Source organism: Scardinius erythrophthalmus, assembly GCF_964197995.2.
Source record: "Scardinius erythrophthalmus genome assembly, chromosome: 1".
Classification (NCBI taxonomy): Eukaryota; Metazoa; Chordata; class Actinopteri; order Cypriniformes; family Leuciscidae; genus Scardinius; species Scardinius erythrophthalmus.
Window position 1 is genome coordinate 24,703,173 of NC_138221.1, and position 25,123 is coordinate 24,728,295.

At 39.9% G+C, this 25,123-nt stretch overlaps 1 protein-coding gene across 4 annotated transcripts in view; it reads right to left on the minus strand.

Annotated features, from left to right (window-relative positions):
• The window catches only part of LOC308697458 (uncharacterized protein), a 50,533-nt gene that overhangs the window by 15,475 nt on the left and 9,935 nt on the right, over positions 1–25,123 (minus strand). The window contains exons 2-4 of one of the 4 annotated variants that reach the window (XM_081376714.1): positions 22,089–22,517; positions 21,100–21,366; positions 16,419–18,187 (exon numbers count right to left, since the gene is read on the minus strand). In XM_081376714.1, coding sequence (XP_081232840.1) covers positions 17,214–18,187; positions 21,100–21,157 — 1,032 coding nt within the window. In that variant the 5' untranslated portion in view covers positions 21,158–21,366; positions 22,089–22,517 and the 3' untranslated portion in view covers positions 16,419–17,213. Of the gene's footprint in view, positions 1–9,994; positions 10,288–11,063; positions 11,197–16,418; positions 18,188–21,099; positions 21,367–22,088; positions 22,518–25,123 lie in introns of those variants that run through there. The other 3 variants (XM_081376712.1, XM_081376713.1, XM_081376711.1) reach the window with 3 other exon arrangements.

A 25,123-nucleotide genomic window follows, 5' to 3' on the forward strand; every position in this document is an offset into this window, starting at 1 on the left:
TCACTCACAATGCTCCACAGAAGCGCAGTGTCAAGTCACAGACACTGGTTCCAGCTCACTGAGCGAAAACTCAAGCCCAAGATCAAAGCAAGTCTCTAACTTGGTGCCACATGGCAAGAGTCAAACTTCTCTTCTGTGCGCATTCAAAACCACAGAACCAGGCTTAAATGGCTTTCAACTGATGACAGCTATAGACATTCAAGGCATGACAGTACCTGACTCTGTGCTAGCCCTATGGGCCGAAAACTCAGCCATCAGCCTGAAGCTCTTCAGAGCCTTAAAGAAAGACAAGCCTGAACTGCCACATGCCAACAAGCATAACCGCTTCCCTCTGAATCCATGCTCCTTAACCATGATTACCTCTAAGACTGTCTGTGCCTTAGACATATGCTGGAATGACAGACACCTGAGTCACTACTTCCTCGTTGTCCCCGACCTGCCACACGATATCTACATCGGAGCAGACATTATGGTCAGCATGCTAAAGAAGTATGTGTCTGCGAACCAAAAGGATTGGGATATCAAGCTCCCGCTAGTGCTAATGGCTATCAGAGCAACTCCTAACAAGTCCACCGGGGTGCCACCCTTTGAGCTAATGACAGGACGGCAAATGACACTGCCGCTCCACCTGCTCTACCAGCCAGGTGACATGAGCCTTGTCACGGCATATACCACCCACCAGTATCTTGAAGAGTTGCATCGCCATCTAAGAACCGCCTTTGCTTTTACGCAACAACAACTACAGAAAAGTGCAGAAGGTCGCAAAGCCTATTACGACCAGAAGGCCTCTCACCAAGAATTCAACATCGGAGACAAAGTGTGGTACTACAGTTTTGTGCAGTCACAACAATCGGGTCCCCATCGCCTGTCAAAGAAGTTCCTGCCTCGCTGGACAGGACCCCATGAAATCGTGGACAAGCTCTCACCTGTCGCATACCGAATCAAGATGAGCCAAAAGCGCAATGAGCCAGTCCTACGTTGGGTCCACCGAAACCAGATAAAAGGGCACTTGGGCTCCAACAGACAAGAAAAGGGGGAAACCAAAAGTGACTGACACAGATCAATTACACCACACACTACACCCTATTTCATGAAACACTCAATTGTCTTCATAAACACCTTACTCAGAGTTGTTCAAATGATATGCACCCACTCTTTTGAGATTGCCCCACTAACAAGAAGTAATTACTAGAAGTCATTACTAATGCTCACTTTCTTTATTCCCTTCCTTCTCTTCCACTCTCCACTCCTCTCACCTAAACAATCTTAAACCTACAGAAACTTGGTATAGGGCCTGACGATAGGATTGACTCACTACGTCCACTGTGCAAAAACGTGGATTGCAGAGTCCCGTGAGCTACCCGTCATGGCACTCTCGCAACCGATTAAATAATTATAACCATGCAGTTGTACGTAGATCCTCCATACCGATGATTTAGCTTCGATCACCTATCAGGCGACGAATCTCATACGGAACGCGAAATTCTAGGAAAAACGCTGGCAACCAAGAGCGAGCAGAACCAGATCCCGAATCTGAGAACTCGACCAATTTAATTGGGATTACGCCCCTACCCGTGCGTCGCACAACCAAAACTAGGGTAATCAAGAAAAGCCACCATCATCATCATAATTGTTAACCTGTCGCGCCATAGGCCCACAATATTCTCAAAAGCGAAATCTTGCACCAGAACTCAGCTAAGTGATGGAGTGTTGTGTTGTGTTTGTATGTGTTGTCTCTCTCTCTCTGCCTATTTTATCCAGCGCTCGCCGATGTCCTCACCTGGAACATCACCGACCGAAAGGGGGAATATGTAGGATTATCCTTGAACAGTCCATTTCATATTAACCCAACACCACATTCCACAGTTCGGAACGATTCCCCAGTGAATCATTAGTAAGTCATAAAACACAGTCATGGTGCCGAGATGGCTAAAGGAGATGTCACCCCCCTTTCCCTTGTTGTGTGTGTCTAATCTCAAACCAGCGATGCCAGGACAGCAGGAAAAGATTCCTCTTTGTTCCACAAACTTAAGGCCAAATGGCCAAGAACCCTGTGGTGACCCCAATGCATAAATCCACAGCCTTATCAGGAAACGAAGGATGCTAAAGCATTCTTATGGCCCAGAATCACCACAAACCCTAAACCAGGGGACACCCCCCTTTCTGCAGTTGTAAATTCCAGAGACTTTTGTCTCCAAAACCAATAGACTGAAATTAACCCACTTGTGGTTTAATACAAACAACGATCTCAAAATTGCTTCCAATAAGCTGAATTGATCACCAGTATTTACCTCACATATATCTTAAGTATCATGTATATTTTATGTAACCTGTGGAGTTCTTTCTGTGTGTTTAACTTTCATTACAGCCTATTTGTAAGGTTTTCTACCTCAGTTATAGGAACTAATCACCAGAAGTTGCCTCATACATGTGTATTCTCTGTAGTATGTATGCTGTATATTACTGAAGTTAATTTTGTGTGTTAAACACTTATCACAGCGAAATCCTTATTTAGTTCCACCTCCACTATGGGAAGTATATGTATTTTGGTACCTACTTGATGGGTAAATGATTTCTAGAATGTTGATATAAAGTAGATGTGTGTAGGATGCACCATATTTAAACTATTAAGTTTACTTATTAAAGCGTTTAACTAAACTCTCCGGAGTTTGGGCACACGTGATCATGTGGACTTTACGCTAATTACATGCAAGAACCGGAGAACGGGGCGTAGGTCCCGCCCAAGACAATATCTGATTGGCTGTCGCACTAGGAAGGACGGGTCAGATGGACACGCTTATAACCCAATGACAAGCAGCTATGAGTTGCTTTTTGCCTTGCTTTTTGCCTGCCTTGTGCCTCGCTTTTGCAGTGACTTTTGCTCTCGCTGACCTTTCCATCGTCCAGCGTGTATGCTTACATACTCTTCAAACCACCAAGAGCTCACGCAAAACTCATCAACTCTTCCGTAAGATCCTTCGCTGAACTTCGTCAAAGAAACCCCTCTCAGAGTCGCTCCAGACTCAGAGGAAACTCCGTTGCATAGCAACCCGCAATCCAGGAAATCCCGCGAACGAAGCGCCACCCGGCAAAGCCAACCAACCACTCACCATCGAGTGCTGTCCCTCAGAACGCATCATCGACCGACTGCCAGCCAATCAGCGCCGAAGAGATTCCCTCTCCAGCAACTTCGTCACAGGGAACGCACGCGCTCAGGAGCATCTAAACGCAAGTACACAATTCTCCTAATTCTGGCTGAAGTGAACTGGTGCAAATCTTATTAAGAAAACGAACTAAGATTAAAGTGCTAGTAGTTTGATTCTCTCAGGTTGCGGTCAAGAAATAGTGTCTAACGCTAGACATTTGGGACTCCATTCACACTCCGTTAATAACATCACTCTCTGTCACTGTTTGAATGAATGTTTGTGTGTGTTTTCGTGTTAGTTTAGTTTGTGTGTATTAGAGTAGTTCAATAAAGTCTTGGTTGATTTTACATACAAGCGTCTTGTGCTGTGTGCTTACAAGTTACTGCCTTAAACTAAAAAGATTTTGCTACCTTGCTCATATTAATCAGTTATCATAACTTTATGATATTATTACCGTAGGCTACGGAATAATATTCTGTCCAGAATTGGTAAAATACCCTAATCTCAACTTATCGGTGGACGAATAGTTGATAAAGTGTTAAATATTAATTCTGAATAGTTTGCATAATAATTCGGTTCTTATTTCCTGTAATTCAATCCCCTTTGAGTTATATTGATCTTAATTCCCTTATTAATCTTACAGTTCCTACGGGCGAATGGTCTCTACACCCACAAACAGTCCGGCTGTTGTGGGAGAGATTCGGCAAAGCGGAGGTGGACCTATCCGCGTCCCGCGAAAACGCTCACTGCCCCGCATTCTTTTCAAAGACTGACAGCGCGCTGTCCCAAAAGTGGCCGCGCTGCCTGCTATACGCTTTTCCCCCCATCTTCCTCCTGCCTCAGGTGTTGGAACGGGTCAGGAAAACGAAATGCCCAGTGCTGCTTGTAGCACCGTTCTGGAAGAACCAGGCATGGTTCCCAGTTCTGATGCAGTTAGCAGACATCGCTCCATGGCCAGTGCCGTTGAGGAGAGATCTCCTCTCGCAGGCCAGGGGCTCGATCTGGCACCCACACCTGGAACTATGGTCCCTTCATGTGTGGGCGCTCAACGGATACCCGTTGGTCTCGCAGAGGGAGTCATGAATACCATCACGGAGGCTAGAGCGCCGTCGACCAGGCGACTCTATGCTTCAAAGTGGTCGGTTTTCTCCGGCTGGTGTACAGCTCGGAGCCTTTCACCCCTCGAATGTGAGGTAACGGAGGTTCTCTCCTTCCTACAAGAGCTGTTGGATAAGGGCAGATCCCCTTCCACGCTCAAAGTGTATGTGGCGGCTATTTCAGCGTTCTCCGGTTCAACGCTGGGTCAGTCACTGGGAAGGAATGATTTAGTCATCCGCTTCCTCAGGGGAGCTAGGAGACTGAATCCACCCAGACCTCCTTCAGTCCCTATGTGGGACCTTTCTACGGTCCTGGCGGCCATGAAAGGTGCCCCTTTCGAGCCTATCCAGTCTATTAGCCTCAAACATTTGTCTTTCAAAACAGTGTTTTTGATGGCTCTCGCTTCAGTGAAGCGCATAGGCGATCCGCACGCGCTCTCTGTGAGCCCGGTGTGCTTGGAGTTTGGTCCTAATGACTCTAAAGTCATACTCAAACCTAAGCACGGCTATGTGCCGAAAGCCCTCAACACGCCTTTTCGGGCTCAGGTTATTTCCCTGGCTGCCCTGCCGGCATCGAGTGAGGAAGGGGACTCGAGTTTTCTTTGCCCTGTTAGGGTTTTAAGAGCTTATATGTCCCGCTCTGCTGTCTTCAGACAGACAGAGCAGCTCTTTGTCTCGTTCAGTGGACGTTCCAAAGGAATGGCTGTTTCGAAACAAAGTCTATCCAGATGGATAGTTGACGCCATAGCGCTGGCTTATACTGCCAAGGGCATTCCATGCCCGTAGGGAGTTAGAGCGCACTCTACGAGAAGCGTTGCTTCTTCGTGGGCTTGGTCCAGCGGGATTTCCCTACAGGATATATGTACGGCGGCAGGCTGGGCCTCTCCGTCTACATTTATCAGGTTTTATAACCTAGAGGTTTCCGCCTTACAGGCTAAGCTTTTGTCGGTGTAATCTGTTCAGCCGTCTAGTCAGACCACTGAAACCCATGCGCAATGCGCTACCGACTATCTTGGGCAGAACTGTGTAAGACCCACATTTCCCACATTAGTTCAGGTTCCCTACCCTGTCTATGTGATGTTATACTTGCGTCTGTGGACATGTCTATTCTACGACGCTACAGTATAGGGAATTAAGGCTCCCACCCTTATTCCCTGACTCTGTGTGAGTCAATCTGGTGATTATGCACTGTGTGCCTGAAATAGCTTCCGGTGATCAGTGTTTTTATCCCAGCACGCACGGCGTTTTGCAAGGGGTTCCCGTAGCGTTTTGATAAAACGCAGTACGAGAGAACTCTCGTAAGAGAACGTACTCGGTTACTAACGTAACCTCGGTTCTCTCTAGAAGAGGGAACGAGTACTGCGTTCTCTGCCGTGCGTACGGTTCACTCTGGTTCGCTTCGGCGATCAAAATCAAGTGAATCAGCCTTCTCGAGCTCCTTTTATAGAGGTAAGCCACGCCCGTTTCGGCGGGAAGTGGCGAGGAGGGCGCGAAGCGCCCTCATTGGCCTGACGTCATCTCAGGCCTCGCTCGATAGGCTTAAGCAGTTGCCGCAGAGCAGCCAATGAGCGAGCAAGCCGTCTCGCCATAGCTGACTGCTGCTGCCGCAACGCGTTTTACATATATGAAAATTAAAGGATAATTTTTTGCTTCAGTGTTTCGTGAAAAGAGACTTTTCCCGTAGCGTTTTGATAAAACGCAGTACTCGTTCCCTCTTCTAGAGAGAACCGAGGTTACGTTAGTAACCGAGTACGTTTTCAAAACTGTGCAACTCACCAAGTGGTGTTCGTTGATGATTAAAAACAAATATCGGCGCAATGTATGGTTTCAATCCGTTTATTTTTCTATAGTGGAACTATTTTTTCAGATACCTCACGACCGCGTATAAACTTCCGCTCTTCCGTTGCTCTGCTCACGCTAGCCTTCTGAGAGATGAGCAAAAAGACCTAAAAGACTACAATCAAATGTAAACAGCATCCTTTCCGTTTCCGTTAGCGCAGTAATATCAACGAGCAATGAGTCCTCCAACGGAAATCAATGGATTTTACAAAATGCCAAATAAAACACGACAGAAACTGTATTTCGATGCGCTACTTGTTTTTAATCATCAACGAACACCACTAACCACTCGGTGAGTTGCACAGTTTTGAAAACGAACGTTAAGGGTTGTTTTAAGGACATGTTTTTGCATGGCCATTGACTCCCATTCTAAAGCGGTCATGGGCAATTCTAAAATAGTCAAAAAGTCGCGACAGGAACCATTGTCAAAATTTCTTTGTCCACCACTCTTGTTCATCCAAAACAAACTACAAAATAGACTCAAATTGTTAAATACCGGAATTGTCCTTTAAGGAGTTTCTGGATTTCAGCTGGCAAAACTATTAAGCTAAGAGCAAATACATACACAGGAGTTTTCTGAATTTGTACATTTTTAAGATTGTTCTTATGACTGAATCTGTTCATGAATTGTTTTAAAATGCTCTTAATATGAAACGTCTATGTATAAATGAAATGTTTTCAAGTTTTTGGAAAACTGAAAGTACAATCTGCAAGAATATTAAAATGTTATTTCAAGTATTACAATTGAACAATTAAATCAATAAAAGAAGTTAAACAGTCTTTTGTTTCTTTTTATAGTTATTTACTAGTTTTTACTACTGAGACCTGTTGAAATACAATAATTTGTGCAGTTTTACAATAAATAGTAAAAGTGGACAACAAATTACAGTAAATTTCACAGTGTAAAGTAATATTTTTATTGTATTAAAATATATTACTGGAGAAAAGACCATAACGTGTTTTACAGTAAAAAATATATTATACTGTAAATAAATTTACAGCAAGTTAAATGGTACTGTAAATATGAATACAGTATTTTTACTGTAAGTTTAATTTACAGTAAGTTACTGGCAAACTGCTGCCAGTAAGTTACTGTAATTTCTACAGGAAATTTTTTACAGTGTAGAAGGTAGACAACTGTAATAAAATATTATGATAATTTGATGCCTTTTTATAAATTGATTATATGTCATTGAAACTTCCAATGAATGAGGTAATTTATCTTCCAATTATTATTTTTAAAACAATTATAGCCCTCTATTGCATAGCGTTGCCATATGGCAACAATTACTTTATCTTAATTTTCTAAAAAGCTGTGATATAAAATCTTATGTTTTTACAGTTAGTTGTGAAAAGGGGGCTTTAACTTTTAAGAAAATACAATTTATGAGGTCACATGACCAGGATATCCTGTTAGCCAGTCCTTTTTGCTCATGGACATTGACATGCAAACATCACTGTGTGGGGCTCCCGAAGATAGCCTTTTATTTAAAATTTTGGAAAATTTTCATCAAATAAAAAATTTAAATCACTATCTGGGGTAAGTAAACTTAAACTTAAAAGTAAACTTAAACTTACTATCTGGGGTAAGTAAACTTAAATTCAGTTTTGATTTTATAAGTTTTTTGTAATATGCTAAAATACATTTGTTGCCATATGGCAACTATATGCAAATATGGAAACGTCATGGTGCATTCAACCTAATGGAGTCCCATTGACTTACATAGCATGAAACTACTCTGAGACTGTTTACAACTTTTTCTTATATTTTAAAGGTAAAAACATTAGACCTTCACAAGCTGTTGTGGTGGGGAAAAATAAAAGAGGGCCCCAAAGCTTTGTCCCGCCAGATCCTGTCCGCAGAGACCGCACAGACCACTGGCCCTTGCATGCATCTGAAAAGGGCAGATGCAAAATGCCAGGATGCAAGGGCATTGTGAGAAGCAAGTGCTCCAAGTGTTTAGTTTTCCTTTGCTTCACTGACTTTCAAGTGGGTTAGGGTTAGGGTTAGGGTTCACTGACTAACCCTAAGGCATAAAGAGAATTAAATTAAATGAAACGGCAAAAAAATTACTGAATGAAATGAAACGAATGAATAGTGTATTTCAGTGAGACAGGTTCCAGGTTCCTGGTTATTATTACCAGACATTTCAGATAACTGTTGAAATTATATAATGTTTTTACTGTAAAAATGTTTGTTTAAACATTTCACTAAGTATGAGATGGATTTGTTGAGTCTTGTTTTAAATAAAATGAGTTTTTTGACATTTTGTTTTATTTTATGGTACTTTCCACGATTGCATATTGTTGCCATATGGCAACAATTTACCAACGACCCCCCTTTAAACTCTTTTTTTATTTATTTTTTTATATATCTGTTATTTAGCTCATTTTAAGTAATAAAAACATGCAAAACATTTTTTACCACTACTAAGTAATAATGCGTGCAATAGAGGGATAGGCACAAATTTCTTTAGCAAGAACTATTAAATATATCAATGACATAATTATCTAAAATTATATTAACATTAAAATATACATTACAGCCCTATGTTGACAACAAATTTGAGATTGATATTTATTTTACTAAAACGTTTTAAAGGACAGGTTAGGTATTTTACACTTAAAGCCCTGTTTACAGATCGTTTCTGATGAAATAGAAAGGTTAAGATTAAAATTTGGACACATGCTGCTGTCCTGAGAATTTTAGGTTTCTTTCGCTTTCCCCCCCACATACAGAATGGCTGCCTATGGGCACTGGAACAATCCTTCCTAAAACCTGTTTACAAAGACGTGAAACTCACAGAGTAATCGGGGTGTTCACTGATATGCTCACACAAAAATCGCTGCAAAAGATGCTTTCCAACAGGTTTTATCGTAGTTTTTGTTCAACTTCATTGACTTGTATTGGATGTGCTGTGAGGTACGGTATTACTCCGCCACCAACTGGGCTGGAGTGTCTATTAGTCAAGCTTTTGCAGCGATTTTTGTGTCCAAATTTTAATCTTAACCGTTCTATTTCAACAGAAACGATCTGTAAACAGGGCTTTAAGTGTAAAATACCGAACTTGTCCTTTAATTAATAATGGCCGTTCACACTAGATTTTTCCTTCACAGACTTCCATTCATGCGCATGTGAAAGTGGGACATCAGAAACACAAGCTCAAGTGAATAACCCTGTGAGAAATAACACACTTTTAGCATTCAAGTGGAGTGGATTGTTTATTTTATTTTATTTTTAATTATTATTATTTGATGTTGAAAGTGTAGAGTGGCTGCGGCTTTAACTAGTTTTAAATTAATATATTTATTAGCATTATCTGTGTCCTACATGTTTCACTCAACTCTGTTACTCCTGACATGATTTTCCTCCTTTTATAACAGCATTTCTAAAAATTGTGACATCATCTGGGCTCTTTCTACTGCATGATGGGAAGACAAGAAAATAATCTCAATCCACTGTCTCTGTTTTTACACAAACTGTAGCATTGACTGTATTCATCACCCCTGTTACCAAAGTTACTGTAGGAAGAATCTCTATAACTATGAATAACTATGATATTTGACAAATACAATGTTATCAGTAACTCTGCGTTTACAGATTATTCTTAAAAATTTTTTTTTGTAAACTATGTTGAAAATGACTAAAATTCTGGTAACGTTGTTACAAATTGGGAACCGATATAAAATAAATGTCAAATAAAACAGTTAAAATAGTATTTAGCTTGATCTGATGTTGACACTCACTATAAAATGTCTCAAACCTCCCTTTACTGACCATTTGTTGAAAAAACCAAGAACATTCTGTACCATTTCATAGTTTAACTGTTTATCTAAAAGTGATAAAGAGCTTGAATGTTTCTAACATGAATGTTCTTCAGCATCATGAGTGAATGAAGAATAAACACCAACCTCTTTGTTCTTCAGGATCTTCAGTGTGTTTCATTCTGCAGGGTTCTGGATCACTCATGTTCTCACTGTCCTCTTTAATAAACTCAGTCTTTGCAGATTTCAGCTCTTCCTGATGCTCTGATGCTTGTCTTCACTTGTAGCTGATGATGGGAATATTCCAGCATTTATTGGGGAATTACAGCAGGAGGAGCTTCACTGACCATGTGACTACTGTGGGAGGAGCTTCACTGACCATGTGACTACTGTGGGAGGAGCTTTACTGATGATGTGATTGCAGTGTGGGAGGAGCTGATCTGCCCAAAATCAAAAAATATATAAATTACTGAGTTTTTTATATTAAATGACACTTCTAAGCATTTATGCCTGTCTATCTATTCATTGTATCACTGAAACTGAATGCCAATTCATTCATTATTTGTAATGTAAATCCTAACATTATTCTGCTTCTTCATTAAAATGCAGGTATCTAGAAATAAAGAAAATAATATAAATAATTTAAATTCTACCAAATATAATGGTAACAAAACAGTTAAAAGCATAAAGATGTACATAGTAGCCAACACCCTCAGTCTGCTGACACCAATGAAATGAGCTTTAGGTGTCAATTTACAGGAGATCTGAAGACATCAGCATAATAAATGAGGTGAAAACAGGAACTATTGTCATGAAATAAAGAGTGTTTTCAGCAGATCTGTTAATATTGATGAGCCTCAGACTATCAACACTCATTTAACAAGCCATTCAGGATCATCAGCAGGTCATCTCACTTTATTCTGAGTGTTTGCTGTTAGAAACACATTATTTGAGTCAGGATACATGATACAAGCATATAAAACATCAATAACATAAAACAATACTGACACTCATCTTCATCTATAGATAGCAATATGTCCAAAAGAATCTAAATATAGTTTTAGTTCATGATTACATCACTATAAAGTAGGTAGATCATTAAAATAGTTCAATTTTGTATACGCATATCTGAAAATTATCATACAACTTTTAAAAATAAAGAGTACCACAAAGCAACATTGTTCCAATAGTAGCCTATATAATAAATAATACTGACATTTAAGTATTGAGTATTGTCTCATGTGGCTCAACATTATTTATCTGCTCCAGTATGACACGACCATGAGATCGGTAGTCGAATCAGGCTCCTCCAATCGAAACATCGAATCTTCGACTATTTGGTGTCACCCCTACAACGTATAAAGACTAAAGAATAAATGTCCATTTTAACCAACAAATAGCCTACCCTCAGTCTGTTCACACCAATGAAATGAGCTTTAAGTGGCCATTTATAGGCGATCTGAAGACATCAGTATACTAAATGAGGTGAAAACAGGAACTATTGCCATGAAATAAAGAGTGTTTTCAGCAGATCTGTTAATATTGATGAGCCTTAGGCTATCAACACTCATTCAGCAAGCCATTCAGGATCATCGGCAGATCATCTTACTTTATTCAATTAATCAAACTGTGCAGGGCTGGACTGGTAATCTGGCATACCAGGCAAATGCCCGGTGGGCCGACGTGCTTTTTGGGCCGATAGGCCTACATCTCATACTTTTTATTTTTTTTTTTAAACGGCCCATAAAACTCGTACATCGGCGGCCCATTCATTTTGTTTTGTTTAAAGGGATAGTTCACTTTGATATTAATTTTTGATATGTTTTAGCTTACCTCGAGGGCATCCAAGATGTAGGTGTCTTTTTTTCCGCAGTAGTTTCAATTTTGATATTTTTAGGTCAAACCGTTCTTGTCTGTCAGTCATATAATGCAGGTCTGTGGTCATTGTCTCAAACCCCAAGCGCAGAGTCCAAATTAAAACAATTCCCCATCGTCCAAATGAAACAATAGCGGCTATAGATGTATACACTAGATGTTGCCTTCGCTACTGCAGTTCATTGGAACGAAACCGTAGCCAAGGCGACATCTAAGTATACATCTATAGCCGCCCGCGCCGTCAGATCATTTGGACGGTGTACTGTTTTCAAGAGCTAAAAACGATATAAATACTGTTCGTTTTCTAACACAAACCGCTCGTTTCGTGTCTTAGGCCATCAATGTGTACTTATGATGGGGAATTGTTTCATTTGGACGATGGGGAATTGTTTTAATTTGGACTCTGTGCTTGTGTTTTGAGACAGTGACCACAGACCTGCATTATATGACTGACAGACAAGAACGGTTTGACCTAAAAATATCAAAATTGAAACTACTGCGGAAACAAAGACACCTACATCTTGGATGCCCTCGAGGTAAGCTAAAACATATCAAAAATTAATTTCAAAGTGAACTATCCCTTTAATTGACGGCGCTGGGTTAGTGGCGGTGTAATGCATTGGTCAAAAAATTGTTTTTTCCACTGACAGACCGGCCCATGAAACGCGTAGATCAGCGGCCCATTGGTTGTTTTCTTGATTGACACTGGGCTGGCCCAATCACAGCTTTAAAAACCTCCCCCTTTGGGCTTTTAGTGAGCGTGCAGTGTCAAGTGTGTATCTGTCAAAATAGTCTGAGAGATGGAGAAGTAATGCAAGGAATGTGCAGAGAAATAGCGTGTAATAGAAATAGCAGACGCTGTAAAATGTGTCACAATATATATGTTTTCTGCAGCAGCATGACCTTCATCAGCTCCTGTGGCTGATGAGGAGGATAGTGAGTGAGGAGGATCAGGAGAGAGATGAGAAAGTGTAACGTTAGAGTCTGCACGCGGTAAGCAGAACTTCTTTCAAAATACTTTGGCTATGAGTGTAGGAACCCATTACCCAGTTACGCATTATTTCCACATCTGCATTGTTGACTGCATAGTTTTACAGAAATTTACTAGAAGTTTAATGAGACGAGTTTTTATCCATGTTTTCCGCCAAAATAAAAGCTTGATGCAGTTTCCGTCAAAATAAAAGATCATGTGCTGATCTCTTTCAAGTTTAGAAATTAGTACAAAACTAATTATGAAAGTTTTCTTTATTTTTCAGTGCATTTGTTTTACAATATATGGCTATTAGGCTACTGTCATGAGATTAATGTTATAACTATTATTGTAGTAGTAGTGCAATATAGACAGACACTGTTACTAAAAGAGGTTTGATCTTTTCTTTGTTATATTGCACACTGAATATGGGTAGGAGCTTTTAATTTTGAACCCTCAAACTGCACCAGATTGATGAATTTAACATTAAAATGCACAAAAAAAAAAAAAAAACACACACACACACCCACCACAGTTTTAACAAAACTCCTGTGAAAAACACTGGTATTGCTATGCCAATGCAGCTTATATCTTGTTTTTGGATGCATCACTGTGGAGTATAGTTCAATTGTATTAATAAATGACAATTTTGTACTTATTTCATCTATTAACTCTCACTCGTTTATACTCACTCATTACATGGCGTTATGGGTTTAATGAATAGGAGTTGAACAAAAACATATTTAAGGGCGTGCAAAGATGGGTGGTGTTTATGATCATGTGGGCCAGTCTGGTCAAAAATGCCAGGGCCGATTTTCTGTCCCAGTCCAGCCCCGCGATCAAGCAAACACACAACAGAAGAAGGCATGACCATCTCAAAACACGTACATTATATTATATTATAACATAATAAAACAGTTGCTGCATATTGTTTCATATTTTCAGGCTAGTTAACAAAAGCACAAGTACACCTGCATGTTCTAAAGTATTCATCCATCACCCTCTCAACTGGATTCTGCAAGCTCTGACCTGGAGCTGCTCTGCAGGCAATGAGCATGTCCAGTTCTAGCATCTTAAATACTGCGATCAGACTGAGCTGAACTTTGACCAATAGGGTGCGATGTTCTGTTCCACCATCACTGTACTTGACATGGATTGGTTTCCATCCTGAAGGGTCTTCCTGTGCGAGCCTTACTGTTGCTGTTGCATTTCTGTATGCTGTAGACTTCTGCAAGACAGAGTCCTTCACCACAATCTTTACCTTGCCACTGTACCATGAACCCTCTGGCTGACTAGGGACATTGGGTTGCATGTATACTGAGGATGTGATGGATCCCTTGCTCGTCATGTCATGGTCCAATGCTGCTAGTTGGCTGGTTGAAGGCACGATTGAGTGTCTATCTTGGACACCGGTGGACACAGGCTCCCCTGGTTCTCCAACCGGAATCTTGGCCTTATCGTCGATGAATAAGACAAATATGTCTGAACGCAGCTGATACATGCGTAGACGCAAGAAATTGAAGAGTGCAGCACAGAAGTGTGCATCAGGGTGAGATGCTCAGAGCTGTCTTCGCTGGATCTTTTACTTGAGTTCAAAGTGTGAAGTGAAGTTCAAGGCTCTCCGGGTGTAGGGATTCTGTGGTGCAAATTGCAATCTCACAAGGGCTTTGCTGGGCACATTGGTTCCTTCAGCGCATTTGGACTTAATCTGTTCAATGAGATCCTCTAGCGACAACTACTGTGACAGGTGGGCAGTGCCAAGTCTCCGATCATCTGCTTCTTCCATCTTAGAGAAGAATTCCTCAAAGTTGTCACCAGGACGACCACTGTTAAGGGTGCATAAGTTGACAATAATGCCAGGCTCTCCCAGGAGAGCCACTTGGATGCGTTGATTCATGAGAGGATTCGATGGGGCTGAAGAATCATGGGAGATTTCCTGATAGATTGCCTCTACGATGCTTGGTGTCACCTTAGCCACGTTCACTACCTTCCTCTAGAATTTGTTCTTCATGTACCTGGTGTGGTACTGTGGGAGAAATGGCTGCAGAGAACTGACAACTCGAGCGGTCTGTGTCAGCTGCTCGTCCTGTGTTCTGGTCCTTTCCACTTTCCACAGAAAGGTGATGCCAGTCTTGTTTCCCCCAGGTTGGTATTTCAGCACATCGACAGGTACAGACAGCTGGATTCTGTTGATGAATTCAAATCTGTGCCATGAACTTGCAAACGGTTCCTCCAGGTGTACAGTCTCATCCAGGAGCACAGGCGCTAGAGGATCTGTTTGACACATAACATTGTCCAGCAACTGGTACCTTGCAGCCACCTGAAGGGTTTTTTTGTGGTGTGTCACGGAAATGTTTTCAGATACAACTCCGACAGGTTTACTTGAGCTATGATTTGCAGATGTAGTATCACTCTTCCTCTCCAGGTACTCCACATAGTTGAGAAGGCAGGTGGCAAAACTGAAAAGGTCCTCCTTCAGTGCTCTCCAAGCATAAGTTGAGGACATGTATGGTTGTTCACACAAAGACAACAGGGCTTGGTAGTGACTCTTCAGAAATGCAGCACACATGGGTTGCTCCTTAATTTTCTTTCTCTTCACTTCATTGTCTCCTTCAAAGCTCCAGCATGATGGAACAGGAATCACATCTCTGTCATGGTGAGACGCATCACGTATCACAGTCTGCTGGTTTGTGATGTACCAAAGGCAATTTGTTAGTGTCTGAAAATACAAAGAAAAAAATATTATGAGATGAAAATTATCTTACGAAAGGCTGTGAATAAAGTAGAAAAGTGGAACTCTTTGACAAATGTCATAATACCATAATTCAAATATTATAATAAACTTACCATCAGCAAAAATGAGCCTTGGTTTGTGCTCTCTGAAAGAGAAAAGCCCACTCCCTGGGTCTGCAGGTTCCCCAGAATGTCATTGTTCAGCTTGTCTTTTTTGGTCTGTACAACTTTCGGCGGGGGCAAATGAGTAAGTTGCTGTGCACGAAACAGCATCTCGAATGCGGAGAGAGTCGGGGTACTTTGAGCCATGGAGGACAGATATTCTGGCTCTGGGGCGCACTTCAGTGCTAAATACCTGAACTGAAAAAAAGACATGACACCACTGACAACCGAACCAAGCTGGTGAGTGGGGGTCGACACCACATTGCTGGCTTTGTCCGTCCATTTGTCAGCTCTGACAACTTTGCCGGCAGCTGATACGAATGTACAAGAGCACTGTTTGACTTCTTGAAGCACGTTTTCAAATAATTTTAAACCCAATCTCACAATTTTGGTTAACATGCTAGTGTTGCATGGGCAAATAATCGACACATTACACATGTCCATCATTGTAAAATAAAGAATAATATTATGTTGATACGTTAAGGACTGGGCTAAAGTTAGGCTACTGTATATTACTTGGGCAATTCACATGGGTGATTCCCATAGACAGTAAAAGAAGTGGACAGAGCCATCTCATTGGAACTCAACTGAGACAAGTGAAGCCCATTTTTAGCGATTTTTTTAGCACTTCAGTTCCTGACGCGCAGACTCAAACCGACTCAAACTAAGCTTGATGACGTGAGCAACCTGTCTGACAGATGTAAATCTTCTAGTAGCTGTGCGTGCAAAACTGCCAATGTTAATCTTGCAGAGACGGTGAGCTTGAGCAAAGAGTTCTTTGGCATTGTTGGAAACTCAGAATTGAAAGACCAGGAGACTTGGTTGTTTCTTCACCAAGAGTCTTTATTGAAAACACGAGCTGTCGGTAGCTGCAGTCACCAAGTCTAACTAAAACATTATACATTGTGGTTATATACATTCCAAGGGGGAGGGATTACATGGAGGCGGAAACTCTGAATAAAGCATGCAAATGAAGTGGGACACACCCTACTCTGAGAGCACTACCAGTCCAATTGAATCAGCATAACTATTCACATGCTGATACTGGCCAGGAACTCCAATATTCCGAGAGCCATCCCAGAGCCATTAAAGACAAAAGGTGAAAGTCAATCAACCTAACGATTCAACGTCTGGGCTCCGAAAGGTAAATCTCAGTGATCTGACTTAAAACACAATAGAGAAAACAGGTCTGGCAGGAAAAAGGAGACTCTTACTGGAGACTCAATAATCATCAGTCACCAGTCTACCAAACTTTATCAGTTTATATACTATTGCAGTGGAAAAACTAAATTAAACATTTCAATGAGCAGGAAGTATTCTGAAATCAAAAGTAGTTTCAATGTAGCTAGCTACTTTTTGATAGTAACTTGTAGTGTAGCTAACTACTTAAAGGGTAGCTTGACTGTAGTTTAACTACTTTAACTTACGAGTAGCTTGTAGCTTGTCAAACTTCAGTTTCAGAGTAGCTTCCCCAACACTGGTTTTCAGATTAGCTGACTGACTGAATCTCTTGTCACAGTGTGAACACTTGTAAGGTTTTTCTCAAGTGTGAATTCACTGGTGTGTTTTCAGATGTGATGACTGACTGAATCTCTTGTCACAGTGTGAACACTTGTAAGGTTTTTCTCAAGTGTGAATTCTCTGGTGTGTTTTCAGATGTGATGACTGACTGAATCTCTTGTCACAGTGTGAACACTTGTAAGGTTTTTCTCCAGTGTGGATCCTCTCATGGGTTTTCAGGTATGATGAATCACAAAATCTCTTGTCACAGTGTGAACACTTGTAAGGTTTTTCTCCAGTGTGAATCCTCTCATGGGTTTTCAGGTATGATGAATCGCAAAATCTCTTGTCACAATGTGAACACTTGTAAGGTTTTTCTCCAGTGTGAATAATCTGGTGCAGTTTTAAACATTGCACTGTAGTAAAAGTCTTCTCACACTCAAAGCACATGTACTCTCTCACACCAGTATGAATTTTCTCATGTCTTTGTAAATATAGCAGCAGTGAAAAACTCTTTCCACACACAGAACATGAATGCGGCTTTTCCTTCATATGAACTGCCAGGTGTGTCTTCAGGACTGATGCCCTACGAAATGATTTGTCGCATTGATCACATGTGAACGGCTTCTCTCCGGTGTGGATCCTCATGTGAATCTTAAGGTTTGATGAATTTACAAAACTCTTCCAGCACTGATCACATGTGTGCGGCTTTTTTCCAGTGTGGATCATCATGTGTGTATTAAGATGTGTTTTTTGTGTGAAACTCGTCCCGCACTGATCACATGTGAACGGCTTCTCTCCGGTGTGAATCCTCATGTGAATATGAAGACACTGTTTGGTTGTGTAACTTTTTCCACACTGAGTGCAGGTTGTAGATTTATTGGCTCTTCTTTTCTTTAAAAATGTCTGTTTAGTCTTTGAGCGACTCAAAGGTTTTTCTCCAGGTTTGACCTGATGTTCCTCCTCCACTTCACTCAGTTCTTCACTCTCCTCCTTCACTTCACTCAGTTCTTCTCTCTCCTCCTTCACTTCACTCAGTTCTTCATTCTCCTCCTTCACTTCACGCAGTTCTTCACTCTCCTCGCTCTCTTCCATCAGGTCTGAAATCAAAGAAAAATATTATTATTCATCAAAATCATACAAGAGAAAAAAAATAATAAGTGAAAGGACATTAAAGTAGACAACTGCTATAAAATATTACCACTTTGCTGTTAAAAAAAAAAAAAAAAAAAAGTAAATAAAGTGAATTTCCCTGTGTTTCAGTTCGAGTTTGGCGAATTCAGTTCCCGCTTTGCTTGCCACAGAAACGTCACACAGTGGCCTCTTGAATTACAAGAACACAAACTTTTTGCAGTCCGGTCGAGCAGATTGTATATTATTATCTTTTGGATTTATTACAACCCGAAGTTGGGACGTTTTTTTTTAAAAATTTGAATAAAATGAAGACTATTTTCATACTTTAAAGTATGTAGTTTTCCATTTCTAGCGCAGTACATGCTTTACTACAAACTGGTGCTCAAGAGCTCTTGTGTGTTAGCAGCTGTGATTACCTCACGCAAACACAGTAAAATGACAGAAACTGTTCTGCCTTTATGTTAAAACGGAGTCAGACAAAGATAGAGAGACTCAAGAAGAAGTGACAACATGTAGAATGCAACAGGACGTCTCTGAATGGTTAGTTGATGAATTAATATGTTGCTGATGTGGAGTTAACTATCTCCAATTAGGATATTCTGTCATGATAATCTATAAATCGCTCGTATAGGAACTGTTGTGAGATGCACACAGAGTGACTTTCTATTGCACATGAAAAGATGGATGCTAAAGGTTGAGCTGACTCACAAATGTACTCTTATAGAACAACTTTTCCTCTTCTCAACATGGACTGCGTGTTCCCAGGGGTGGGGTTTATGTACATTTTGGGCTTGCTGATGTCACTAAACCCGGGAGGAAGCTCATGTAGTCCATACCAGCCGTTTTTTGTAGTCCTTTTCTTTAAAGGTAAATATCTTCCTTTGTTTTGAACTTTGAGCATTGTAACTTTGCAAATGTTGTTTCTGCTCAAACAGCAACATTACACACTAACTAAAGTTAGAAAAGTCAAATCATACTTTACCACCCCTATAAAAACAATGTTCCTCAACATCAAATTGCAAAGGCTTTGTAAATCATCTACAGTGCTTAACATCAGGGCCGGCCCTGACCAATTTGCTGCCCTAGGCAAGATTTTACCTGGTGCCCCATGCATCACAGCCCATTTCACCCCGTCATTGTGTTCATGATTATTTAGCATATATATATATAACATCTAGCATTCAAGTCAAATTACCTTTATAATACAGATTATTTCAAGGCAGCTTTACAGTGATAACAGGAAAATAACGCAAAAAAAGTTTGCTTCTCCTGTACAGCAGATCTAGAAGAAAATAGTGTCATAGCCCAGCTGAGCTTAAGTTCAGTGATGATTTATTTTTGTTGTAAATAAGTGATTAATTTAGTTAATTTATATATAGCACTCTGGATAAAACAGTGATGTCATCGTCCAAATGTCATTCATGCACAAATTATTCATGGAGCACAAGCAAAAGTGTTTGTTTTCCAGTTGATGGTAGCAATCTTCCACTAAATTATGGCACATTTCATGTTTTCACCATGAATGAAACTGAGAAATGTTTTCTTTTTCTTTTAAATTAAAAAAATTACTCATTTTGGCGCCCCTATGGATGAGTGGCATTTGCCCCTAGCATTTGCCTATTCCGCCTATGCCGCGCTTAACATCATCAAAAGATTCAGAGAAACTGGAGAAATCTCTGTGCGTAAGGGACGAGGCTGAAGACCTTTATTGGATGCATTCGGGCCCTCAGATGACACTGCATCACTCATCGGCATGATTGTGTCAATGACATTACTAAATGGGCCCAGGAATACTTCAGAAACCACTGTTGGTAAACACAATCCGCCGTGCCATCTGCAGATGCCAACTAAAGCTCTATCATGCAAAAAGGAAGTCTATTTCAAATGTACTATTTCAAAGAGGAAAACTTCAAAGAGTGTTCTATGGTCAGACGAGTCAAAATTTTTGTTGGAAATCACAGACTCCGTGTCCTCTGGGCTAAAGAGGAGGAAGACCTTCCAGCGTGTTATCAGTGTTCAGTTCAAAATCCAGCATCTCTGATGGTATGGGGTGCATAAGGGCATATGGTCAGGGCAGCTTGCATGTTTTGGAAGGCTCTATGAATGCTGAAAGGTATAGTTATAGAGCAACTTATGCTCCCCTCCTCCAGATGACGTCTATTTCTGGGAAGGGCTTGTGTAATTTAGCAGGACAGGGCAAACCACACACTGCAGGTATTACAACAACATGGCTTCATCGTAGAAGAGCTTGGGTGCCTGCAGTCCAGATCTTTAGAGAACGGCTGTTTTGACGCGAAGTGTTCTGATTTACTTATTTCCTATTTACTTGTTTGGTGGAGGCAATCCAGAATTACTGTTGGTGAAATTATAAGCAGATAATTGCAGATAATCTATGTTCTATTGCGAATAACATATTGACTCATGTGATTTGAAAGTCTTTTAGTTTACTTTTTATTCAAATTTAAAAAACATTGTAACTTTTCCGGAATTTGGGTTGTATAATTTTTTTATACATTGAATTATTTTTGTAAAAAATACACTACAGAGTGACATATCACGACAGTGTCTGTAAATGTCATGTACTGAAAGTCTAGACTGACCGCGGCTTTAACTAGTTTTAAGTGAACTATTTTTGAGAATTATCTGTTTCCTATATGTGATACTCAGTCCTGTTACTTAGTTGATTTTGAAAACTTGTGAACCAGATATAAATGAAATGAAAAGCTAAAATTATATTTGACCTGATTTTGAAAACCAAAAATGAAACTTTTATACCCATTTCATAGTTTAACTGTTTATCTAAAAGTGATAAAGTGCTTGAATGTGTCTAACATGAATGTTTTTCAGCATCATGAATGAATGAAGAATAAACACCAACCTCTTTGTTCTTCAGGATCTTCAGTGTGTTTCATTCTGCAGGGTTCTGGATCACTCATGTTCTCACTGTCCTCTTTAATAAACTCAGTCTTTGCAGATTTCAGCTCTTCCTGATGCTTTCATGCTCGTATTCACTTGTAGCTGATGGGAATATTCCAGCATTTATTGGGCAATTGGGAGAATCACTCCAGTGGGAGGAGCTTCACTGTTGATGTAATTGGTGTGGGAGGAGCTTCAATTATGGTAAATCTTAGTGGGAGGAGCTGATCTGCCCAAAATAAAAAACATATATCAGTTGCTGAGTTTGTTTTATACTTACTGGTAACAGAATATAAATAATGTAATTAAATTATTCCAAATATAAATAATGGTAAGAAAAACAGTTCACCACATAAAGACTAAAGATAAATTTACATAGTAACCAACAAATAGCCTACCCTCAGCCTACTGACAAAGCTGTTAGCTTTAAGTGTCAATTTACAGGAGATCTGAAGACATCAACATAATAAATGAGGTGAAAACAGAAACTGTTGTCATGAAATAAAGAGTGTTTTCAGCAGATCTGTTAATATTGATGAGCCTCAGACTATCAACACTCATTCAACAAGCCATTCAGGATCATCAGCAGATCATCTCACTTTATTCTGAGTGTTTGCTGTTAGAAACACATTATTTGAGTCAGGATACATGATAAAAGCCTATAAAACAGCTCTACTGAAAGAGAATACTGTAATTTCTCACAATATGACAAAACATCAATAACACAAAACAATACTGACACTCATCTTCATCAATCACTACAGATAATTACAGTTGCATAATATGTCCAAATGAATCTAAATATAGTTTTACTTTATGATAACATCAGTATAAAGGAGGTAGATCATTAAAATATTAAAATTTTGTATACACAGATCTGAAAATTATTATACAACTTTTAAAAATAAAGAGTACCACAAAGCAACATTGTACGATTCATCAATAACTCACCAGGAGATAATCCACAACTGAGTGGAGAAGAACGGTAACTCAGTAGAGACAGATTTTCATCAGAATTGCTTGCCGCGGCTTTTTTCAAAAGTCTTTTTACAATTTGTACCCCTTTTTCTGCTTAACCATTTGTCTTTGGATAAAGGGGGCTTGATGTAGTATGCTTAAAGCCATACTGTTCTGCAAACAGCCTGAATTTTGCGACTATTATACTGAGGACCACTGTCACTTTGCACAATATGAGGAATTCCATGCCTTGCAAAAATGCATTTCATGCGTTGAATCATGTCATTCGATGTTGTATGACGGCGCTGTTCAACTTCAGGATAATTGGAATAATAATCGATAACCACCAAATAATCCCCAAATTTTTCAATATCAAGATATGCCCCTCATGAATTCGACGAAGCATGTTTTGCCGCATTGACACTGGAATGACAAGGACAGGGGACAGGTTCAGTAGTAAGAAGAAACAATGACATGTTCAGTAGTAAGAATCCCCTTTAACCTCTTCTATTCTTGATCATGTACTGAAGCCACACAAACTCTTGATCATTTTGTAACAACTTTCTCATATGGGTGGTTTTGGCTGACAGATTAGGCAGAAATTTTCCAAGAAAATTCACCATTCCCAAGACCCGCAGAATTCGCTTCTTGTCACTAGGTGGAGGCATAACAAGGAGGGCTTGCACTTTTGCTGGGTGTGACTCCACACATTTTGCAGGCAGCTTGTCACCTAAATGTTTTATCTCTGTGACTCCAAATTTACACTTTTTCTGATTGAGCTTTAAATCATGTGCTCAAACTCTTTCCATCACTTTTACTAGTCGCTGATTATGTTGTTGAAGGGTGGACCCCACACCACAATATCAGCGATATATACACAAACACCCTCTAGACCTTCAATAAAGGTTGCATGGTTCGATGACAAATCTCAGGAGCTGATTTGATTCCAAATGGAAGTCGAAGAAAACAATATCTTCCAAAGGGAGTATTAAATGTACAAAACTTGCTACTCTCAGAATCCAATCGGATCTGCCAGGACCCTTGAGATGCATCTAATTTACTAAAAAACTTAGCACCCGACTTTTCACTAATGATCTCTGCACGGGTGGGTAATGTTCTCTTTTGATGCTATCATTGAGGTCTTTAGGGTCTAAGCACACTCTTAAGCAGAGGTGTAAAAAGTACAAAAAAATGTTACTCAAGTGAAAGTACAAGTACTGAGGGAAAATTTTACTCAATTAAAAGTAAAAGTATCTGGCCAGATTCGTACTCGAGTAAAAGTAAAAAAGTACTACATTAAAATTGTACTTGAGTATTAAAGAAGTAAAAGTAACAGCAAGAATGAAAACTAGAGATTCTTGTTTAAGATTTTAATCTCTAAAAACATGAAGTGAATGAACCACATACAAGGTTTTATCCTGCTTTAGAACTGTTTGTATTTAATTGTATTTATTTATCAAACTATAATACTACTATCTAATGCCTGTATGCAACATTCTTTAAACAATCCACTAAACATGATTTTACCACTAAAAGAGAAGAATTAGCTAAGGTATGGCCACGGGTGCTCTTGATCCTGTGGCTGATTTTGGACCACAAACAATGGACAAATGGAGTCTTCAAACGCATCAGATGTAAAGTTATTCGCTGTCTAAGTGATGCCAAAATGTAGGGGTGTAACGATACACGTATTCGTAGAACGGTTTGGTTCGTTGGACCATTTTTCCTGCCGACCAAAATTTCGTTATTTCAAATGTAGGCGTGTTGCACGTGGCAAGCGTGCTCATAATGTAAGAAACGCCGGCGCGACCACAACAATGCCCAACATCAAATGGCAAATGTAATGCAAGCGGAACGAAACTGCTCGTTATTGTGTGGTTGAAGGGCCGTTTATCAGTTTGGACCAGTGCAGCGCGAGCCGATCTTGATCAAGCGACACTGTTACTACACAGCGCTAATAAGAGATCCAGTAAAAAAGCATTTGAATTCGCCACAGAAGTAACAACATCGCTGCGAGATCTAGTGAGAAACATTCACATTTCTCTGTTATTAACGGATCAAACAGCGCTGACGTGGAAACCAGGAAGAAACATTGTGCCATGAATGAACTATCCAGTGTCCACAGATCAGCAACATTCACCATGGATTTACTGTAGTAACACAAACTGCAACCATGTAAGTTTGGCAGGAATAGTGGCTATAATGCTTACGTCAGTTTTATTTTGACATTATGAATACAATTGCTGCCCTCAAATGTTAATCTGAACTAAAATAAACCTTTGTTTTTAACTACTATTATTTTACTATTTTAACTACTATACTACTATTAAATTTCATTTTTTCCAAGGAGCTGTTTTGTTTTATATGCTCCTAAGAAGAGTCAATTATAGCTCCAGAATTGCTCAAAGTACAAAAATATCATACTTTATGATGTTAGTTTTAATTAAAAAAAAAAATGTAATCAAGGAAATTTCTCTGGCATTTCTTTCTTTTTGCTGTATCGAACCGTACCGAACTGAACCGTGACACAAGAGTATTGTATCGAACCGAACCGTGAATTTTGTGAACCGTTACACCCCTACCAAAATGAATGGGAGTCAATGGAATGCTAACAGCAGGTGATGGCTTGTTAGCCAATGGCGGCCCCCGGGGGTGGTACGCTCTTCGGCTGCTGGATTGTCCCCCTAAGAATGACTGTTATAATTTCTCTAATTTCTAGGTCAAGGTGCTGTGCATTGTGGTAATAGATGCGACATGACGTCACTTCCAAAGGACCAATGAACATGTCTGACCAATTTGGTGAAATGTGAAAACAAATCTCATTAAACTAGACTAGACACTAAGGTTAATTAAACTAGGCATCAGCGCAAATCAATTGGTTTGGTAATAGAAAGGAAAAATAGAATGAAGTGATCTCCAAAAAAGAAGTACTTTTTGACTGTAAATAAAATTGTAAGGAGTAAAAAGTACTTTTTTTTCTTAAAAAATTTAATTAAGTAAAAGTAAAAGTACTGATTTTTAATTGTACT